The following is a 17,220-nucleotide window of genomic DNA, read 5'->3' on the forward strand; positions in this document are numbered from 1 at the left end:
AAGCATTGAATGTTAAGGCGAGAATCATGAATTTGAGCTGCTGGGCCTGTATAGTTGAGTGATGACGGGATGCACAGAGCCTTGTGTGGGAGAGGACACAAGTAGGGAAGATCTGAGGAGTCCAGGGGTAAAGTAGTTGAGTCTGGAGATGGTGGACCTGTATGAAAATCTCAGTAACCTGGAGAGAAGAGGTAAAAACAACGTAATAATACCTTATACTGATATACAGTAATGTCTTCCATGTAGGAAAGGCTCAATATGTTTCACACGGACAAATTGGAATCTGAACAAAATGGGATATTCCAGGGTGGGGATAGATGGGAGGTCACCAAAGGCACAGTCAGAGATAGGTTTTGAAAACAGAGAGGGAGGGCTTGATACAGAGCGATTTAGGGAGACAGTTCCAGAGAGAGAGGGCAAAATGGCTGAAAGCTCAAACGCTGAAGGTGGGGCAAAGTGGGCAGGGTACATGGAGCAGGTTTGACTTAGCAGAGCAGATGGCGTGTGCAGGGGAGAATAACTGCAGGAGATGACAATGGTCGATTGGGGCAAAGGCATGGAAACAGTCAAAAGTTAGAATGAGGATCTAAAGTCAATCTGCTAGGAAATAGGGATCCCATATAACCTGGGTGATGAGTTGGGGCTGATGAGGTCAATGACAATCCGTATCATTATAAAAGCAATTTGCTTTCAGATTTTTTATTTTCATCAACAGTAATACAATTCAACAACAATCTGAGAGCATATTCCCATGGTTGTATGACATTTTTTATTTTTTAAAAATTACATTGTGTCTTTTTTAAAGATGAAACATTGCACTTTAGGGTTTACAATCTTTATAAACAATTCCTTAAGAATTTTTTTACTCTTTGCCAGATAAATTCTTCCTGAGTTACTGATATTCTCTCGAGATATAACATATATTTTACCTGTGGCAGTGTTTTATTACATCTAATAAAAGTGAAACTCAGGCTGTCACGATTTTTCGATAGTCTATAAAAATCTAACCTTAACTCACACCAAAATGTCTTTAAATATTTCAGCAATTATTGATTCAACAAAACAAATTTATATAATGTTAAAAAAGGATGTATAAGAATATATAAATTATTAAATATGAAATAAATATGTTGGTATTGAACTTCTCAGTAAACATGTCTTGCATTACTTAAGTTAATAACTAAAGGAACTAAAGTGATCTTTAAGTCCTTGATCGCCTTCTACCTCCCATGTTGCTTCTGCGTCTTCTTCTCCCATTTACATTCATTCTTGGTAGTAGCATTTCAAGTTCAAGGACTGCTTTGCGTTGGACTAATTGTTTATTCCACTATTAAAGAGAGACAGAAATACTGCATTTATAACAGAAAAATAGTAAAACTAATGACATGAAAGAAGGTATCAGCTTGGCTCACCCTGGGCCAGGAAGTTATGGATTATCAATGTGAGACTTGAGCTCATGGTCAATGTTGACAGTCCAATGCAATACTAGGGGAACACTGCATTGTTGGAGGTGACATTAAAGCTGTCTGGATAGCCTCATGTGGATGTTAAAGATCCCACTTTACTGTTCAAAAGGTGAAGGGCGTTTCTCCAGGTGTCCTGGGTAACAATCCTCCAGAGGCAATGGTCATTCACTTGATGTTTGTGGGACCTTGCTGTGAGCAAACTGACTGTGGCATTTACCTACAAAACCTGTCACTACATCTGTGACTGGTTTTGTAGGCAAATGACTGCTTCGAACCACTTTGAGAAGATAAGATATAGGTGCTATATCAAATGAGGATTATTATTTAAAACATATAAAATGGGAATTTACCTGAATATTGTCTAATTTATCGAGATCATATTTCAGTTCCACTGGTTTGTATCTGTCCTCTACTATCCACTTAGAAATGAGATTCCCAATGTTGCTAATGTCCAGTTCCTTGTTCTTTCCAGGAGCCCCTTTGATGTTTTTAAAGAAATTTTCGTACCAGAGTAGTATCCGATGAAACACAATCCCCGATTCAGGCGAGCCCTGCTAAACAAAGCATCACATTAGTAATCACAATCTGGATTGGGTCTGGAGGAAATTCCAATGCAAACAAAATTTGGGCTAAAAACGCAATCTCACCTTCCACTTCTCCAGCATATTCAAAAATAGCGGCCCACCGTCAGCCACCTCATGACTGCTTGTATCCTGCAAAACAGTTGGGGTCACAAATCATACAACCATCATCACTGCATTCAGGCTTGTAAATTTCACACCGTTCAAAGGTTCAACAAGTAGCGTTCAGTAACGCCATGCAGTCCAATTGGAGGCTCGCCTGTTGTTTACAATCTTGCAATTCACCTGCACCAGCCAATGGTGTCAGCATGTCTAGACAATGTGTGGTTTAAGCCGGTTATCGTTACTAAAATAGGGTCGGGTATCACTTTATGAATGGAGTTCATAAATGGAGTGGTACTTACAAAGTGCGATTTCAGGTTATTAATTTCGTCCTGCAGACGGTCACAGCTCGCAGAGCCCAGTAATAGTAGACAAGTGACCAACCCAATGATGAAACACAGCTTCATGGCTTCGAGGAGTTTGAAACAAGCAGGCGATCAACTCGAATGTCGGTGTCTCTTGCTGTGTGTGTGTTAGCACTGGGCTGACTCGAGTAGTACTGATGCCAAGCTTCGCTGTTTCTTGCATTTATACCTGCTACTTGTGTATTTTTGGCTCCTCAAAAATACCCATCTCACACTTGATTTGCAAATTCATTGAAGTAGCGATGGTGTCAGATAGAAAGGGATGCAGGTTGGTGTCACCCTGAGGTTTGGTTTGTGGGGTTTCAATTTAATGTTTCCTTTAAACCTGACACATCGCCAAGATTGCGACCAGTCCCGCTTTGTGTTCATTGCGATCCTCGAAAGACCAGTCAGTATTCGTCGAGTCCGAGTCGGAAAATCTTTGTGGTTTTCTCAACACGATCTTTGAAACCATCACCAAACCATGGGTTAAGGTAACATTTTTGAGAAGCAGTCATGATTTTTTTTTCTCTCTCTCTTTAAAAAGCCACAAAACATTAGAGACCTTTAAATCAATATCTCGTCAATCAAAAAGTCTCCCCAAAATTTCAATTTCCTCAACGTAGAGAAATTCGTAAGTTTATCCAAGTGCAACTGAACTTTCAGAATTAAATTCAAGTGTTATGGGTTTTCTATTACAACCCAAAAGCTAACTTGTTTGTTCTTGTGGCTGACACTCTAAGCAGTCTTGCTGTTCGCACAGCAGTGTGTAGGTTGGATCTACTTGTCTCTTAAACTAGTTACTTGTGTAAGGTGCAGCAAGCATGTCAGCTTTATGTGTTCTCAGTGTAATGCAGTGTTTTGTGGGCAATTGTATTTTAATTGAATTGACCGAAGTATGAAGACATATCAAAAAGCAATCTTTTACCCTTTTTTTCTTCTTTGTTTCATAAAGCTGCTGCTTAATACAAATGACTCAAGGAAGTCAGTTTGAAACTGAGGTTTTCACACCTTGTCAAAGGCAGCTCTTTCGTTACATAGTGGAGGCAATCTTCTCATTGGGCCCTTTTTTTTTGGAAATTCAGACAGATGAGCAATCTTTGTACAAAGTGGTCCTTACTCAGCGGAATTCTCCACCAAAAAGACGATAGAATTGTTGCATCTTTTCCACTGTTGATTGTTTCTCAGGGCTGACGAAGGTCAGACCACAAGGGTTTATCATTTTTACACACTGATCTTCTGGATTAAACCGCTGGACTGGTTTGTCTACAAATTTCAAAAAGGTATAAGTTATTACATTAAGGATTGCATTGTTAACTAGCAATGGTGGGTAGGCAATGTTCATGAGCAAGCCAAATCCATCTAAATGCCTTTGTATGCTTTCTTGCTGCAATTATCTTGCTAGTATTGGTAGCAATAATGCCAGCACTATTGTGGGTGCCATGTAGGTGGACACAGAGTGCCATGAATTACACTGTCTGATTGTACAGCTTGGAGAGTTGTAGATCAGGCTCGGGAGACCAATGCATACCACAGCCTGCAAAAAAGCAAAAAATTATTTTGAATAACATTGCTTTCTAAATGCACCACAGTTTCAGTCAAAGACATGGATCATTCTACTTGCAAGTGTCTCGCAAGCTGCAGATAAAAAAAGTCAGTGGGTGCAACATTGTTTTTCTGAACTTTAACCAGAGAAAGCTAAATCTTCACTTAGTGCTGACATTAACTTTGTGATGAACATCACGTGAGGTGGGGGAAAGTCTGGAAGGATAGTAGAGTGAGGAAGTAGTTAATTGATGGCCTGAATGGTATTTTCGTATTGCACATTTCCTTACAGATCCTTGCAAATTTACAGCACGGGGATCACTTAGCTCATTGTGTCTGCAGTCTTTTTAAAAGAGGAATATATGGAGATGTTGACGTTAATAGAATAGCTAATATGATTTTTTTAATATTTTACTTTTGATGCTCTGATATATTACCTGTAAATATAAAAAAAAGAAAAAACTAGTGTTAGCAGAAGAAATAATTTGCATTTTCATGGTGCTTTATCACTTTGGAATGCTTCAAAGCACTTTTGCCAGTAAAAGTCCTATTATGACTTTCTCTACCAAAAATCTATGCACATTCAGGCCCAGGACTTCAAGACCGTGTATTCTTCACCTTCATCATTCACAATCTACAAGCTTTCCAAATTATGAAATGAATAATCAAAAAAAATAATAATTTGGTCACTCAATCTACGACTGTTTGTGGGACACTGCTGTGTGCAATTGGCTGCTGCATTTTGTCCACAAATATACAGTCAATTCACTTCACCGTGTATTCTGTGAAGCGCTTTGAGACATCTATAATACCTGCAAAGCGCTATATCAAATGCGAGGATTATTATTATTATATCCAAACTTGGCATCACCTACCTTTTTCTTGAATGACCTTGTTTCTTTGCTACTTTTTTCTATCATAGTGTTATAATAATAATCAACATAATACACTGCTTCTGACATAGCGCTTAGAACAGTGGTGCCTAACCTTTATGGTCGGTCAACAAAATAAATTTTCTTGATTAAATATTTCTTGATTTATTCCTTAAATCAAGAAGTATTCAATCAAGAAAACATACTGATCGTCACGGACTTACCAAGACTCTTGTGAATGTTGGGGATATGATGGTGGGGGGTGCTTCTTGACGACCCATGCCATGGGCCAGAGAAGGTACAGGTTGACCACCCTGACTTACTACATATAAAGTATTACAGTGCTTTACTGTAATTTCTATTAAGTGTAGTGGCTGTGTATTTGCATGCTAACACAGCAGTTAATTTACATACTCTACAAATGTCCACAGTAAGGAGATGAATACCAATTTATCTGAGGGATTGTCGGCCAGGACACTGGGAGAAACTCCCGCCTCCTTGGAGAAATGGAGAAGTGGAGTCCTGTAGCTCAGTGGTTAGAGCACTCGCTTTGCAAGCGAGACACCTGAGTTCAATTCCAGGCAGGACAAAACCTTGGGCAAGTTTCCTTACTCCACACGCCTAATAATAATCCCTCCAAAAAACAAAACAATAATAAAATTGGTCATTTTCAATCCACGACTGTTTGTGGGACATTGCTGTGCGCAATTGGCTGCCGCTTTCGCCCACAAATATAGTCAATTCACTTTACAGTATATTCTGTGAAGCGCTTTGGGACGTCCTCCCGACGTGAAAAGCGCTATATCAAATGCAAGGATTATTATTGATTATTATTATGGTTACTTCTGATGCATAGACAATGGTCATTAGACGGTCAGTCAAACTGACCGGGAGACCAGCACAAGCAAAGCTTTGATTTTGAACAGAATTGCTGAGTGTGAGACAATCGCTTATAGTAGAAGACGTCCAGTTGCATTTTGCTTCAGCAGAAGTGGTTTACACAATTTGCAACTGTTTCACTGGCCACAAAATGTAAAATGCACTGTCATCCTCCCATCCTGAAACCAGCATTGTATACGTGCGGTTGACAAAAGGCCGCAAAACAACAAGAAAGACAACATTGAGAGACCTGAACCAATTGTATGGGTTTGAGGAATGGTTGAGAAATGCCACGTGGAGTTTAATGTAGGCGAATATAGACGGTAATATATTGTAACAAGATTCATGTTGTACTTGATGAAGTTGGACCCGTTCAGTAAAGGTAGAAAGAGAAACTGCTCTTGATCATTCAATAGACAGCTTTGGTCAACCCTGCCTCATGCAGATATTGCAGATTGGAAATGCAAGTCTCCACTTAAAGTATAAGCAGAGCAAACATGATCAGACCACAGGCCAGCAGAGGCATGGGCTCAGCTTCCAGCGCAAGAACCAAATGTCAAAAATAAGTGCTACAAATCTGCCGAATGTACATGCTGCAGACGGGCAATGAAAATGACATGTATAAGCAATGGAACCTGTGTAACAGAACATTCATAACTGTATGCAAAATGGCTGCCACATTCGTCTGCAACGACAAGTTAGTTCTTTAAGTTGTTTTGACATGTTAAGACATTATAAAAATACAAGTTTGTGCACTGTTTGAATAATTTGGACATTACAATTTAGTAAGGTCTGATGCATGTATTTATATAGCTTGTGGACATAACAGAAGCCAATACATAACTTTGTTTTTCATATTATGCAATAAGATAACTCATTGCAACAATACCCAATACCAATACCCATGCTGTACCCTGTATATATAATATAATAGCTCTGCGTTATAAAAAGGATCACTGTGTTTCTTTTGATATGGATCAGTAAGCAACATTTATTGCAGTGGAAGAAATTGGCAGAGAAGGTTTGACTGCAACTAGTATCCCTGCAGAATGGACCCAAACCAGCAGTCAACAAAGGTTTCAGTGAATCAACTTTGTAAGCAGAACAAGAAGTTGATGCAAATATTTTCATATCAGATTGAATCGAAAATCATTCTAAATGGCCCAATTGCCGTTTAAAAAAGGGTGGGGGGTGTGGGGCGGGGAGTTTGTGGGGGTGGGGATCCTATTTAAAACTGGCACAGCTAAAGCAGGTAAATTTACCAACCAAAGTTAGTAAAATTAATTTCCTTAAAATTGGAAATGACGGGTTTTAAACATATAATAGAGATTAAACAACAATTCAGGACCTTGAAGGTTAATATTAGGACAGCAGGAACTATTTATTTGCACAGAAGGTAATCAACTACCAGATCAGGTTACCAGGAAGAGTGGTGGAAACTAATGCGTTTAGCTCATTTAAGAAACAGTTTGATGCTGCAATAGGAAGAAAATAGGATAGGTATTCTGGAATGATGAAATCAAATTGTCCGAGGAAAGCTTCCTCATCCAAACCTCTCTTTCGGTCTTGACAGGGAATGAATTTGCATTATAATAATAATAATCGTTGCATTTGATATAGCGCCTTTTCACATCTTTGAGATGTCTCAAAGGACTTCATAGACTATACTGTAAAGTTAATTGACTGTATATTTTGTGGGTAAAACGCAGCAGCCAATTGCGCACAGCAGTGTCCCACAAACAGTCATGGATTGAGTGACCAAATTATTATTATTATTATTTTGGAAGGGATTATTACACCCGGAATATCTTTTTTTTTTGGAGTGGCGGGGAGTGGATGGGATTGGGGGGGTGGGGGGAATTGTTGGCAAGGACACCAGGAGAAACTGGGCTTTCTTTTCGAATAATGGCATTGGTTTGTTAACATCCACTTGAACAGACAGCCAAGAGCTAGGTTTAATGTCTCATCCAAAAAATGGCACCTCCGACATTGTAGTGCACCCACACCATTATATTGCAACAAAAAATCCTGGCATAATCTATTTGTGGCTTCAAAGGATTTATTGACTTATGTAAGTCAGTAGTCAATTTATAACTCTAATCGGGTTTTTAACAACGAAAACTGTGGTTTAGGAAATTTTTGATATTGTTCTTGACAATTTCCAGTGAACAACGGTATTAATTAAGCATTAGCACATCTCCAGTGAAACCTCTTTGACTTGTGTTATAGGTTCACGCGATTGTTTCCTATTCGCTTTCTGTTTGTTGAGCTCACTTGGATCTGAACTTTTAATAGTAATACAAATCACCATTCATACAATGGAAAATCATCTGCGTAACCGTACGCAGGGTTTTGCTGATATCGAGGTAGCCGCAGAAGAGGGTAGCAAACATTATTCCATATCAGTTAGGAAAAGCTTAGAGACCCATTCGCGATTTCATGACTCATGGTTTAGTAAGTTCACCATGCGTGAGCAATGCTTCATGCTGTAACTTCTTCATGGTACGCTTTTTAGAAAGTAAGACTAGTAATAAAGGCACAAAAATATATTTTAGAAATGGATATGTTTTGTCTGATCTAAACTATGGGTATTTTGCACTTAAAATTTTTGCACCCTGTTCTCTCACTTTATTGTGACCTTTTCATCTGCCTGTTTTCTTTCTCTCTCTCTCTCTTCTCTCTCTCTCTCTCTCTCTCTCTGTTTTCTCTAATAAATTCTATTTTTATATATATCAGCCTTTATTGCAACGGATACGAACACCTGGCCACAACACCAAAAGTTCAGATTGATGCATTAAAACATGATGTACAAATGTTTCGCTTTTATTGAATGTCTTCTGAGATTCAAACAAATAATTCTCCCACTGCCAAATAGAGCAGGCCAGCATATTAAACAAATTTGCTTTATAAGGATAGTTTTATTGGGAAAATATATGAATCTATGCACTGTGAAATTCTGCTTTACGATAAGTCCCAGTACAACTTTCATTTTTCAGTTGACTCTGTGGAGTCCAGCCCATTCAGACATGAGGTGCTATTATGACGCAGCAGAGCTGATGTCAGGGGATATTCTATTGGAACACCTATGTGGCATGAGGTTGGTGAGAATTATGCTTGCGTTCTCCAAGTAGAAGTCAAGGACAATGTCATTTGCATAAAATATTTTTATACATAGCATTCATTGCTGACAATTATTTCCTGTGACACCACACAAGCTTTTCCGTTGTGTAGTTGGTGGTTACTGTTTCACGTAACATTTCCCTACCGAACTTTTACAAAATGATATCATGACTGGGCTGGTGTTAGGCAATAAATGTGGGTGTTGTGTTACCTGAAATATTTGAATAAGTTATGATGGGCAAAAAATGACACAATGACACAAATGTTCCTATATCTTAAAAATAATTTAATTGATAGAATACTTATATCGTTATAGCCCACTTCCACAGTAAGAGCAATGCCAGCTACGCCTTGACATAAACAACATCATCTTTATGACTACAGCTTGTCCACAGACTCAAAGTTCTGTTCACAAACAACAACAACAACAAGATTCCATTTATAGAGCGCCTTTCACATCAGGAGGACGTCCCAAGGCGCTGCACAGTTGGGTCAGGACCCGAGCAAGGGGGAAATGGTCAGGGTGAGGGAAGGGAGGGCGCGAGGAGGGGGTAGAGAGTCGAGAGGGGAGCTGAAGGCACGGTCAAAGAGAAAGGTCTTGAGACCGGCCTTGAAGGAGGAAAGGGAGGAGGCGGCGAAGGCACTGGGGGATAGAGTTCCAGAGCCTAGGAGCTGAGAGGCTGAAGGCCCGGCTACCGATGGTAGGGCGGTTGGGGCGTGGGATGTGGAGCAGACAGGAGCCAGAGGAACGGAGGGTACGGGCAGGTAGGTAGGGGGATAGTAGGTCAGAGAGGTAGGAGGGAGCAAGGCCATGAATGGCCTTGTAGGTGAGGATGAGGATCTTGAAATCGATCCTCTGGGGGATGGGGAGCCAGTGGAGGCGAGCGAGGGTGGGATTGATTATTGCAAACAACTCGCAAGTTAAAAACACTGTACTGAATCTAATACTCTGTTGTTATGGGACACCTACAGGCTTGTACATTTACTTTGACTGTTGTCCAGTTCATCTAGGAGTGATTTATACCTACAGATTTGAAAAGTTAACTTTGGATCTTGGAACTCCAGCTTGCATATGGGGATAAGGCAGGGTTATGTTATTAGCTGGAGTTAGTTTAGAAGATCAGCCATGATTGAATGGTGGGGCAGACTCGAAGGGCTGAATGGCCTACTCCTGGTCCTACATGTTATGTTATGTTATGGAGTCCTGTAGCTCAGTGGTTAGAGCACTCACTTTGCAAGCGAGAGACCTGAGTTCAATTCCAGGCAGAGGGCGAAACCTTGGGCAAGTTTCCTTACTCCACACGCCTAATAGTAATCCCTCCAAAAAAAAATAATAAATTGGTCATTTTCAATCTACGACTGTTTGTGGGACATTGCTGTGTGCAATTGGCTGCCGCATTCGCCCACAAATATACAGTCAATTCACTTTACACTGTGTTCTGTGAAGCGCTTTGGGACGTCCTCCCGACATGAAAAGCGCTATATCAAATGCAAGGATTATTATTATTATTATTATGTTATGTTATTCTATGAGTCCCTCACCTCACTCCTTCTCTTCACCTTTACAGCCCATCTTACGATTTTTCTTTTTGACTGTGCTTTTGGTCATCTTTCCCCTCCCACCTTTTTTCTCAGTTCTATCGCTCCTTCCTCTTGTCTTTTTGATCAGTTAGTCACGATCGACTGGTTGGAGACCCCTGCTTTACAGTTAATCCTGTGAAAAAGTTTGAGACGTCCTACTGATTTTGTTAAAATTATTAAGATTTATTGGAAGCATTTATTATTATCGTTTAATATTTGCTCTGCTTATATCTAGCAAAATCTTGACCAAGTATGGAGTGAACAAAGTGGACTTGATCATTCTGACATCAAGTCAGCCAAACTGGCACTTGAATAGACCTTTGAACCAGAATCCTCTTGCTTGATATCACCATAGTGTATCCTTCCCACTGAAACAGGAGTTGTACTGAGAAAATAATGTGAACTTCAATTAATGTTTCACAAATACCCAACATCAAGAGTTATGGAATCCTATAGCTTAATGGTGAGTGCAAGCGAGAGGACCTGGGTTTGATTCCCAGCAGCGAAATGTTGGGAAGTTTCCTTACTCCACTAGCCTCTGTTTACCTAGCTGCAAAGTAGGAACCTAGTTGTTAGTCGATTGGCGGATTGCTTTTCCAGGGGTAATAATTATTTCAAAATAAAAATAATTTAGTCACTCAATCCACGATTGTTTGTAGGACACTGTTGTGGGCAATTGGCTGCCACGTTTCACCCACAAAATATAGTCAATTCATTTTACAGTATATTCTGTGAAGCGCTTTGAGACGTCTCAAAGATGTGATAAGGCGCTATATCAAATGCAAGGATTATTATTATAATTATTATTATATACTGACCTTCTTTAATGAGCAGCTCTCTTATCCACAGGCCGAAGTCTCCGTATGTGATTTTGACTCAAGTTGCTTATTTTAAAAGGAATAAAACGTCCACTACAAGCATGTGGAGCTGAGCTCGTCAATAGAGAGGCGATTTCACAGAACTCATCATAATTTGTTTTTTCTTTGTTTTCCCTAATGTCTATCAGTAAAATGTATTGCAGCCTCATTGACTATGGGCGCTGAGTGAAATAGATTTATGCTGATAATGTAAACTTTTTTTCAAACTTATCATGAGTTTTGATTCTGTTCTGTGTCTCCTAATTTGCTATCTTTATCATCACCCAATTACTTTGGTATACAAAGTACAGGAATTTGTCATGAACACCGTTATCACTGCCAGTGGCAATGCCGCAAAACTATGGCAGAAATACATGAGTCTCATTCTCATTCAAGAAAGCCCTTTGTTCACCGGGGGGAGGGCAAGAAACATATCCAGAAAATTCCTTCTTTCATCCCAGTTTTTCAGAATCCTTTGAAATGGATTCTTCAAATAATAATGATAAACCTTACATTGATCACATGAAATGTCTCAAAAGTGCTTCACCGTAATTACTGTAAAGGTTATTGATTGCGTTTGCAAGTGAACTGGCTGCCAATTTGCATACATCAATGGCTCACAAACAGCCAGGAGGTGAATGACCAATTTACCAAGGGAATTGTTGGCCAGGACACCAGAAGAAGCTCCCCTTTCAAATTGTGTTATGGAGTCTTTAACGTCCACCTGAAAAAGCAGAGAGCATCTTGATTTAACGTCTCACCTGAACAATCAGGATCTTAAAGTCCTTGACATGGGTCGCGAGCCAACAACTTTCTGACCTAGATGCAAGACGGCTACCAATTAGGTCAGGCTAATACACAACACTAATCATCACTCACTGAAAGCTGTTCAGTAGTTTTTTTTGTTAATAACCAGAATACTTTTTTTCTGACAATGGTAATTTTAATTTATTTCCCCCTCATTGAAAAGGTTGACGCCTTTTGAAATTGGTAAGTTTTGTGTAATTGGCATCAGAGTTGTAACGTATGATTCAAAACTGAACCAATTAGTAACGTGAGAGGAGGCACTGATGCTACTAGGTTTGTTCACAGCTCTGAATTTCACGCTGTTTCTCTAAGTCCGCCCTCAATTTTCAGTGAAGAGGTCATATCATGTATAGGTTCCACCCACTGAAATCACCGATCACTTCTACAGTGTTCCACAATTTAGCACTCTGTCAAGAATCAAATTGTGTGGTCATAAAAAGTAGGTACATTATTACAAGTAACAATAAAGAGCATGTCTTACAAGATTCTGCATATCTAAAAAAAAATCTTGGTTTGATTTTGTATAGTTTAAGGACTACAACAAGCTTGCTATCTTGCTTCTGCACTCACTATTGCTGCTGATTATATGCTTGAGGTGTTATACCTCATTGACACAGTCTCGGATGTTAGGGGGAGGGGCGGAGGGAGAGGAAACAGGGGATGAATCCGGAATAATCTACAACCCCAGCTGTGCCTCTAGTAGATTTGGTAAAATATTAATGTTCACAACTCCGGTTCAATTCACTCTAGGGCAACACCATAGTAACAACTTGCAGTTATGTAGCGCCCTTCACTCAGGGTAGCATCCCAGAGTGCTTAAACCAGTCACTAGTACCAGTTGCTAAATGCTGGTGGGAAAACAAATAGCAGATTCTGCAACCAGATCATGTAAGTGTGTAAGTGGTCTCTTGTCAGATACAAAATGCAACGGTCTTTCTTGATAGTCTAATTTTATGTTGCACACAACAGCACATTAAAGACAGTTGCTTTTGTGTGGCTGCATTAAGAAGGTGCTATTTCCTGCTGCTTGTTTTAAAAGCATTAATACTTCCAACTACAACCATATAGCACTTTGCTAAACAACATAAGAGTATCAAGTTAGGATATGTTGCCTATCCTTACTGCTCTCTGTTTCAGATAGAAATAAATACTTTCATTTATGTTTTCTCACTGATATTTCAGTGCTCCAGTTATCATTTAATTTTAGACTGGCACAAGTCACCTACCAACAGGAAGTATTTTTGCCACAGTGACAAATGCACACTCCTTTTATAATAGTGCCCCCTGGAGCCTCACTGGAGTGAAAACCTCTGCTGACATTTAGTCAACGCATGAAATACGAGCTGAAAACTGAAATTAATTTCCTGTTTGTTACCTTTTTAGTGTTTCCAAATGACCTTAATTGTCCATATTTGATGCAAATTCTCAAACATCTCCACGATTATAGTAAAAGAAACGACTCTTACCTGTACAATGGAGTCCTGTAACTCAATGGTTAGAGCACTGCGAAATGTTTAGAGCACTAACGCTGTAAGTACTATTATTATTGCTACTTATAGTCCTGTAGCTCAGTGATTAGGGCACTCGTTTCGCAACCGAGAAACCTGGGCTCGATTCCCAGGCAGGGCGAAACGTTGGGCAAGTTTCCATACTCCACACGCCTCTGTTTACCTAGCAGTAAGTAGGAACCCGGTTGTTAGTCCTTGGCGGATCGCTTTTCTGGGGATAATAATTCCTTTACAAAAAATAATAATGAATTGCTCACTTCAATCCACGACTGTTTATGTCCGCAATTGGCTGCTGCATTTCGCCCACAAAATATTCAGTGAATTCACTTTACAGTATATTCTGTGAAGCACTTTGAGGGGTCTCGAAGACTTGATGAGACGTTATATCAAATACAAGGATTATTAGTATTATTACAATTTTACTAGAAACAGGCAACTGGCAAAGAAAATGGCAAGTTGCAACCAGTTTTGTGCCAGTAGAGGGCAGGAAACAATAAAAGAACTGCTGGAGACAAATGGGCAGAATTTTGTTTCTGATTAAAATGTTATGTGGAAAGCAATGTGAGGGACGATAAACATTCACTACTCTTGCCAATAATTACCTTGAAGCACTTTGTGATGTTTCAGTGTGTTAAAATGCTATGTAAACACAAGCTTTTCTTCCTTTAACCACTGAATAATAATCTTTTTGAGTTTTATATTGGCGCCTATTATGTCGATATATCAAATTGCACTTGCACATGGCTGCGCATATATATTGTACATGCACTCAGAGTTATGGTAAATGACACAACGGATATAAAACTACAAGAACTTGCATTTATATAACACCCTTCACGGGATGAGTGGCTTAGAGCACTTTAGGAGGATGGTCTGAAGAATATGTATATGTTTACTATTTTCCGATAATTATGCAACCTGCCATGTGGAAGCACTTAGAGCAAGGGAGCATTCAAGACGGAAGATTCAAGAGAAACGCAACTAAGCTTTCTGTGACAAAAGGTTAGAGCTGGGGCATGGTACACAGGTATTCCACTTTACAGTATATCCTGTAACGCATTTTGAGATGTCCTCTCGATGTGAAAGAGGCTGTTGCAAATGTAAGGATTATTATTATTATAATAAACTGAAACCAATATAGAGAGCAATTATATAGATCCAATATTGTATGGGAGTGTGGATGTGTTCCCAAAAATAAACATGCTATAGAGGAAAGCGGTAATTTTCCTTTGCTGTCGATCGAAGTTTATGCTTATTCTGATCTGACTCCATAAAAAAATTTTGATTGAGTCTGACAAGTAGTAGTTGCATGAGGAATAGTAAAAGGGATAGATGCACAAAGCACACTCAATGTGCTTTACCTAACATGAAAAATAAAGTAAAAAGAATTGAGTTAGCTCAAAGTCATTTTTTACCTGAATCGAATGTCCTTTTACATTTATTTTACATTACCAGTCTATGTTTTTCCATTAACAGGACTGATTGCTTTAATCCCATTATTTCTCATTAATTGCAGGGTTGTTCTTATCTCATGAGAACAACTTGCTGATAGCCTTTATCCTGTGATGTCTTTTCAAAATGGCAATCAATCTGGACTCGTTACAAGAAACACAGGATACGTTTTAGCTGAAATTGGTAAATTGGTAGATGGGCTGAGCATGATAAACTGTAAGACATGGGGTGAGACTGTTTATCACAGGAATAGTAGCAAAATGTATCAGATGTGAATGAGAGGGCAAATGTAAAACACAAATTGGGATATTCAAAACAGAACCAACAGTAAAAAACATTCAGATAAATCTTAGAACATTCACACAAATGGATTAAAGCTGGTAAATTTCTTGAATTTTACATAGCAGACAAAATGTACTATTGATAGCCACTATAAGACCATAAGACCATAAGATGTAGGAGCAGGATTAGGCCATTCGGCCCCTCGAGCCTGCCCTCCATTTAATAAGATCATGGCTGATCTTCTAACCTAATTCCATTTACCCGCCCTATCCCCATATTCCTTAATCCCTCTATCCTTTAGAAATCTATCAACCTCAGTCTTGAATATGTTCAAGAACTGAGCATCAACAGCCTTCGGGGGTAGAGAATTCCACAAATTCATTACCCTCTGAGTGAAGAAATGTTTCCTCAACTCAGTTTGAAAAGGCTTACCCTTAATCTTGAGACTATGAACCCTAGTTTTAGATTCTCCAACCAAGGGAAACAGTCTCATGGCATCTACCCTGTCCAGACACTTAAGAATCTTATGGGTCTCTATAAGATCACCTCTAATTCTTCTGTATCCTAGTTTACTCAACCTATCCTCATGGGTCAACCCCCTCATCCCAGAAACCAAACGAGTGAATCTACGCTGCACCCCTCTAAGGCAAGTATGTCCTTTCTTAAATAAGGAGACCAAAACTACACACAATATTCTAGGTACGGTCTCACCAAGGCCTTATACAACTGCAACAAGACTTCCCTACTCTTATACTCTAACCCTTTTGCAACAAACGTCAACATGGCATTAGCCTTCCTAGTTGCTTGCTGTACCTGCATACTAACTTTTTGTGACTGGTGTACAGGGACACCCAAATCCCTCTGAACAATAGTCTCTCCCCCACTAGAAAATAATCCGCTTTTCTATTTTTACTACCTAGGTAAATAACTTCACACTTCCCCACGTTATATTCCATCTGCCACCTTCTTGCCCACTCACCTAACCTGTCTATTTCCCTTTGCATTCTTTGTGTGTCATCCTCACAGCTTACTCTCCCACCTATCTTTGTATCGTCCATGAATTTAGATGTGTTAAGTTCTATTTCTTCATCTAAACCATTGATATAGACTGTAAATAATTGAGGCCCAAGCACTGATCATTGTGGGACTCCACTAGTCACATCCTGCCAATCTGAGAAGGACCCGACTATACCTACTCTCTGTTTTCTTCCTGTTAGCCACTCTCCAATCCATGCTAATATACTACCTTTAATTCCATGAGCTCTAATCTTATGCAACAGCCTTTTATGTGGCGCCTTGTTGAATGTCTTCTGGAAATCTAAATACAACACATTTACTGGTTCCCCCCTATCTAACCTGCTAGTTACATCCTCAAAAAACTATAAGATTTCTTAAACATGATTTCCCTTTCGTGAAGCCATGTTGGCTCTGCCTAATCATGTTGTGATTTTCTAAGTACCGCACGTCGACATCCCTAATTAAGGACTCTAGAATTTTCCCTACCACCGATGCCAGACTAACTGGTTTATAGTTCCCCATTTTTTGTCTCCCACCCTTCTTCAATATCGGCATTACTTTTGCGGCCTTCCGATCAATGGGAACCATTCCAGAGTCCAGGGAATTTTGGAAGATCAAAAACAAAGCATCCACTATCTCTGCAGCCACCTCTTTTAAAACCCTAGGATGCAGGCCATCAGGTCCAGGGGATTTATCAGTTTTTAATCCTATCAATTTTTCTAGTACTATTGCTTTACTGATGTTCATTTCTTTAAGTTCCTCACTAACATTAGCCTCCAGGTTCCCCTCTATTTTCGGTAAGTTTTC

At 39.4% G+C, this 17,220-nt stretch overlaps 1 protein-coding gene across 2 annotated transcripts; it reads right to left on the minus strand.

Moving 5' to 3' along the window:
- Positions 1-1,149: 1,149 nt before the first annotated feature.
- LOC103186136 (interferon gamma) lies at positions 1,150-2,579 on the minus strand. Of its 2 annotated transcripts, none has more exons than XM_007904994.2 (4): positions 2,452-2,579; positions 2,114-2,179; positions 1,817-2,017; positions 1,150-1,327 (listed from the first exon to the last, which is right to left on the minus strand). In XM_007904994.2, exons 1-4 carry the CDS (start codon positions 2,554-2,556, stop codon positions 1,202-1,204), a joined length of 498 nt encoding a protein of 165 aa, XP_007903185.1. In that variant the 5' UTR covers positions 2,557-2,579; the 3' UTR covers positions 1,150-1,201. The 2 variants fall into 2 exon arrangements, with proteins under 2 accessions (XP_007903185.1, XP_042191854.1); XM_042335920.1 differs by having other exon boundaries at positions 1,817-2,020.
- Positions 2,580-17,220: the final 14,641 nt, after the last annotated feature.

This window comes from Callorhinchus milii, unplaced genomic scaffold (assembly GCF_018977255.1).
Source record: "Callorhinchus milii isolate IMCB2004 unplaced genomic scaffold, IMCB_Cmil_1.0 Scaffold5, whole genome shotgun sequence".
Lineage (NCBI taxonomy): Eukaryota > Metazoa > Chordata > Chondrichthyes > Chimaeriformes > Callorhinchidae > Callorhinchus > Callorhinchus milii.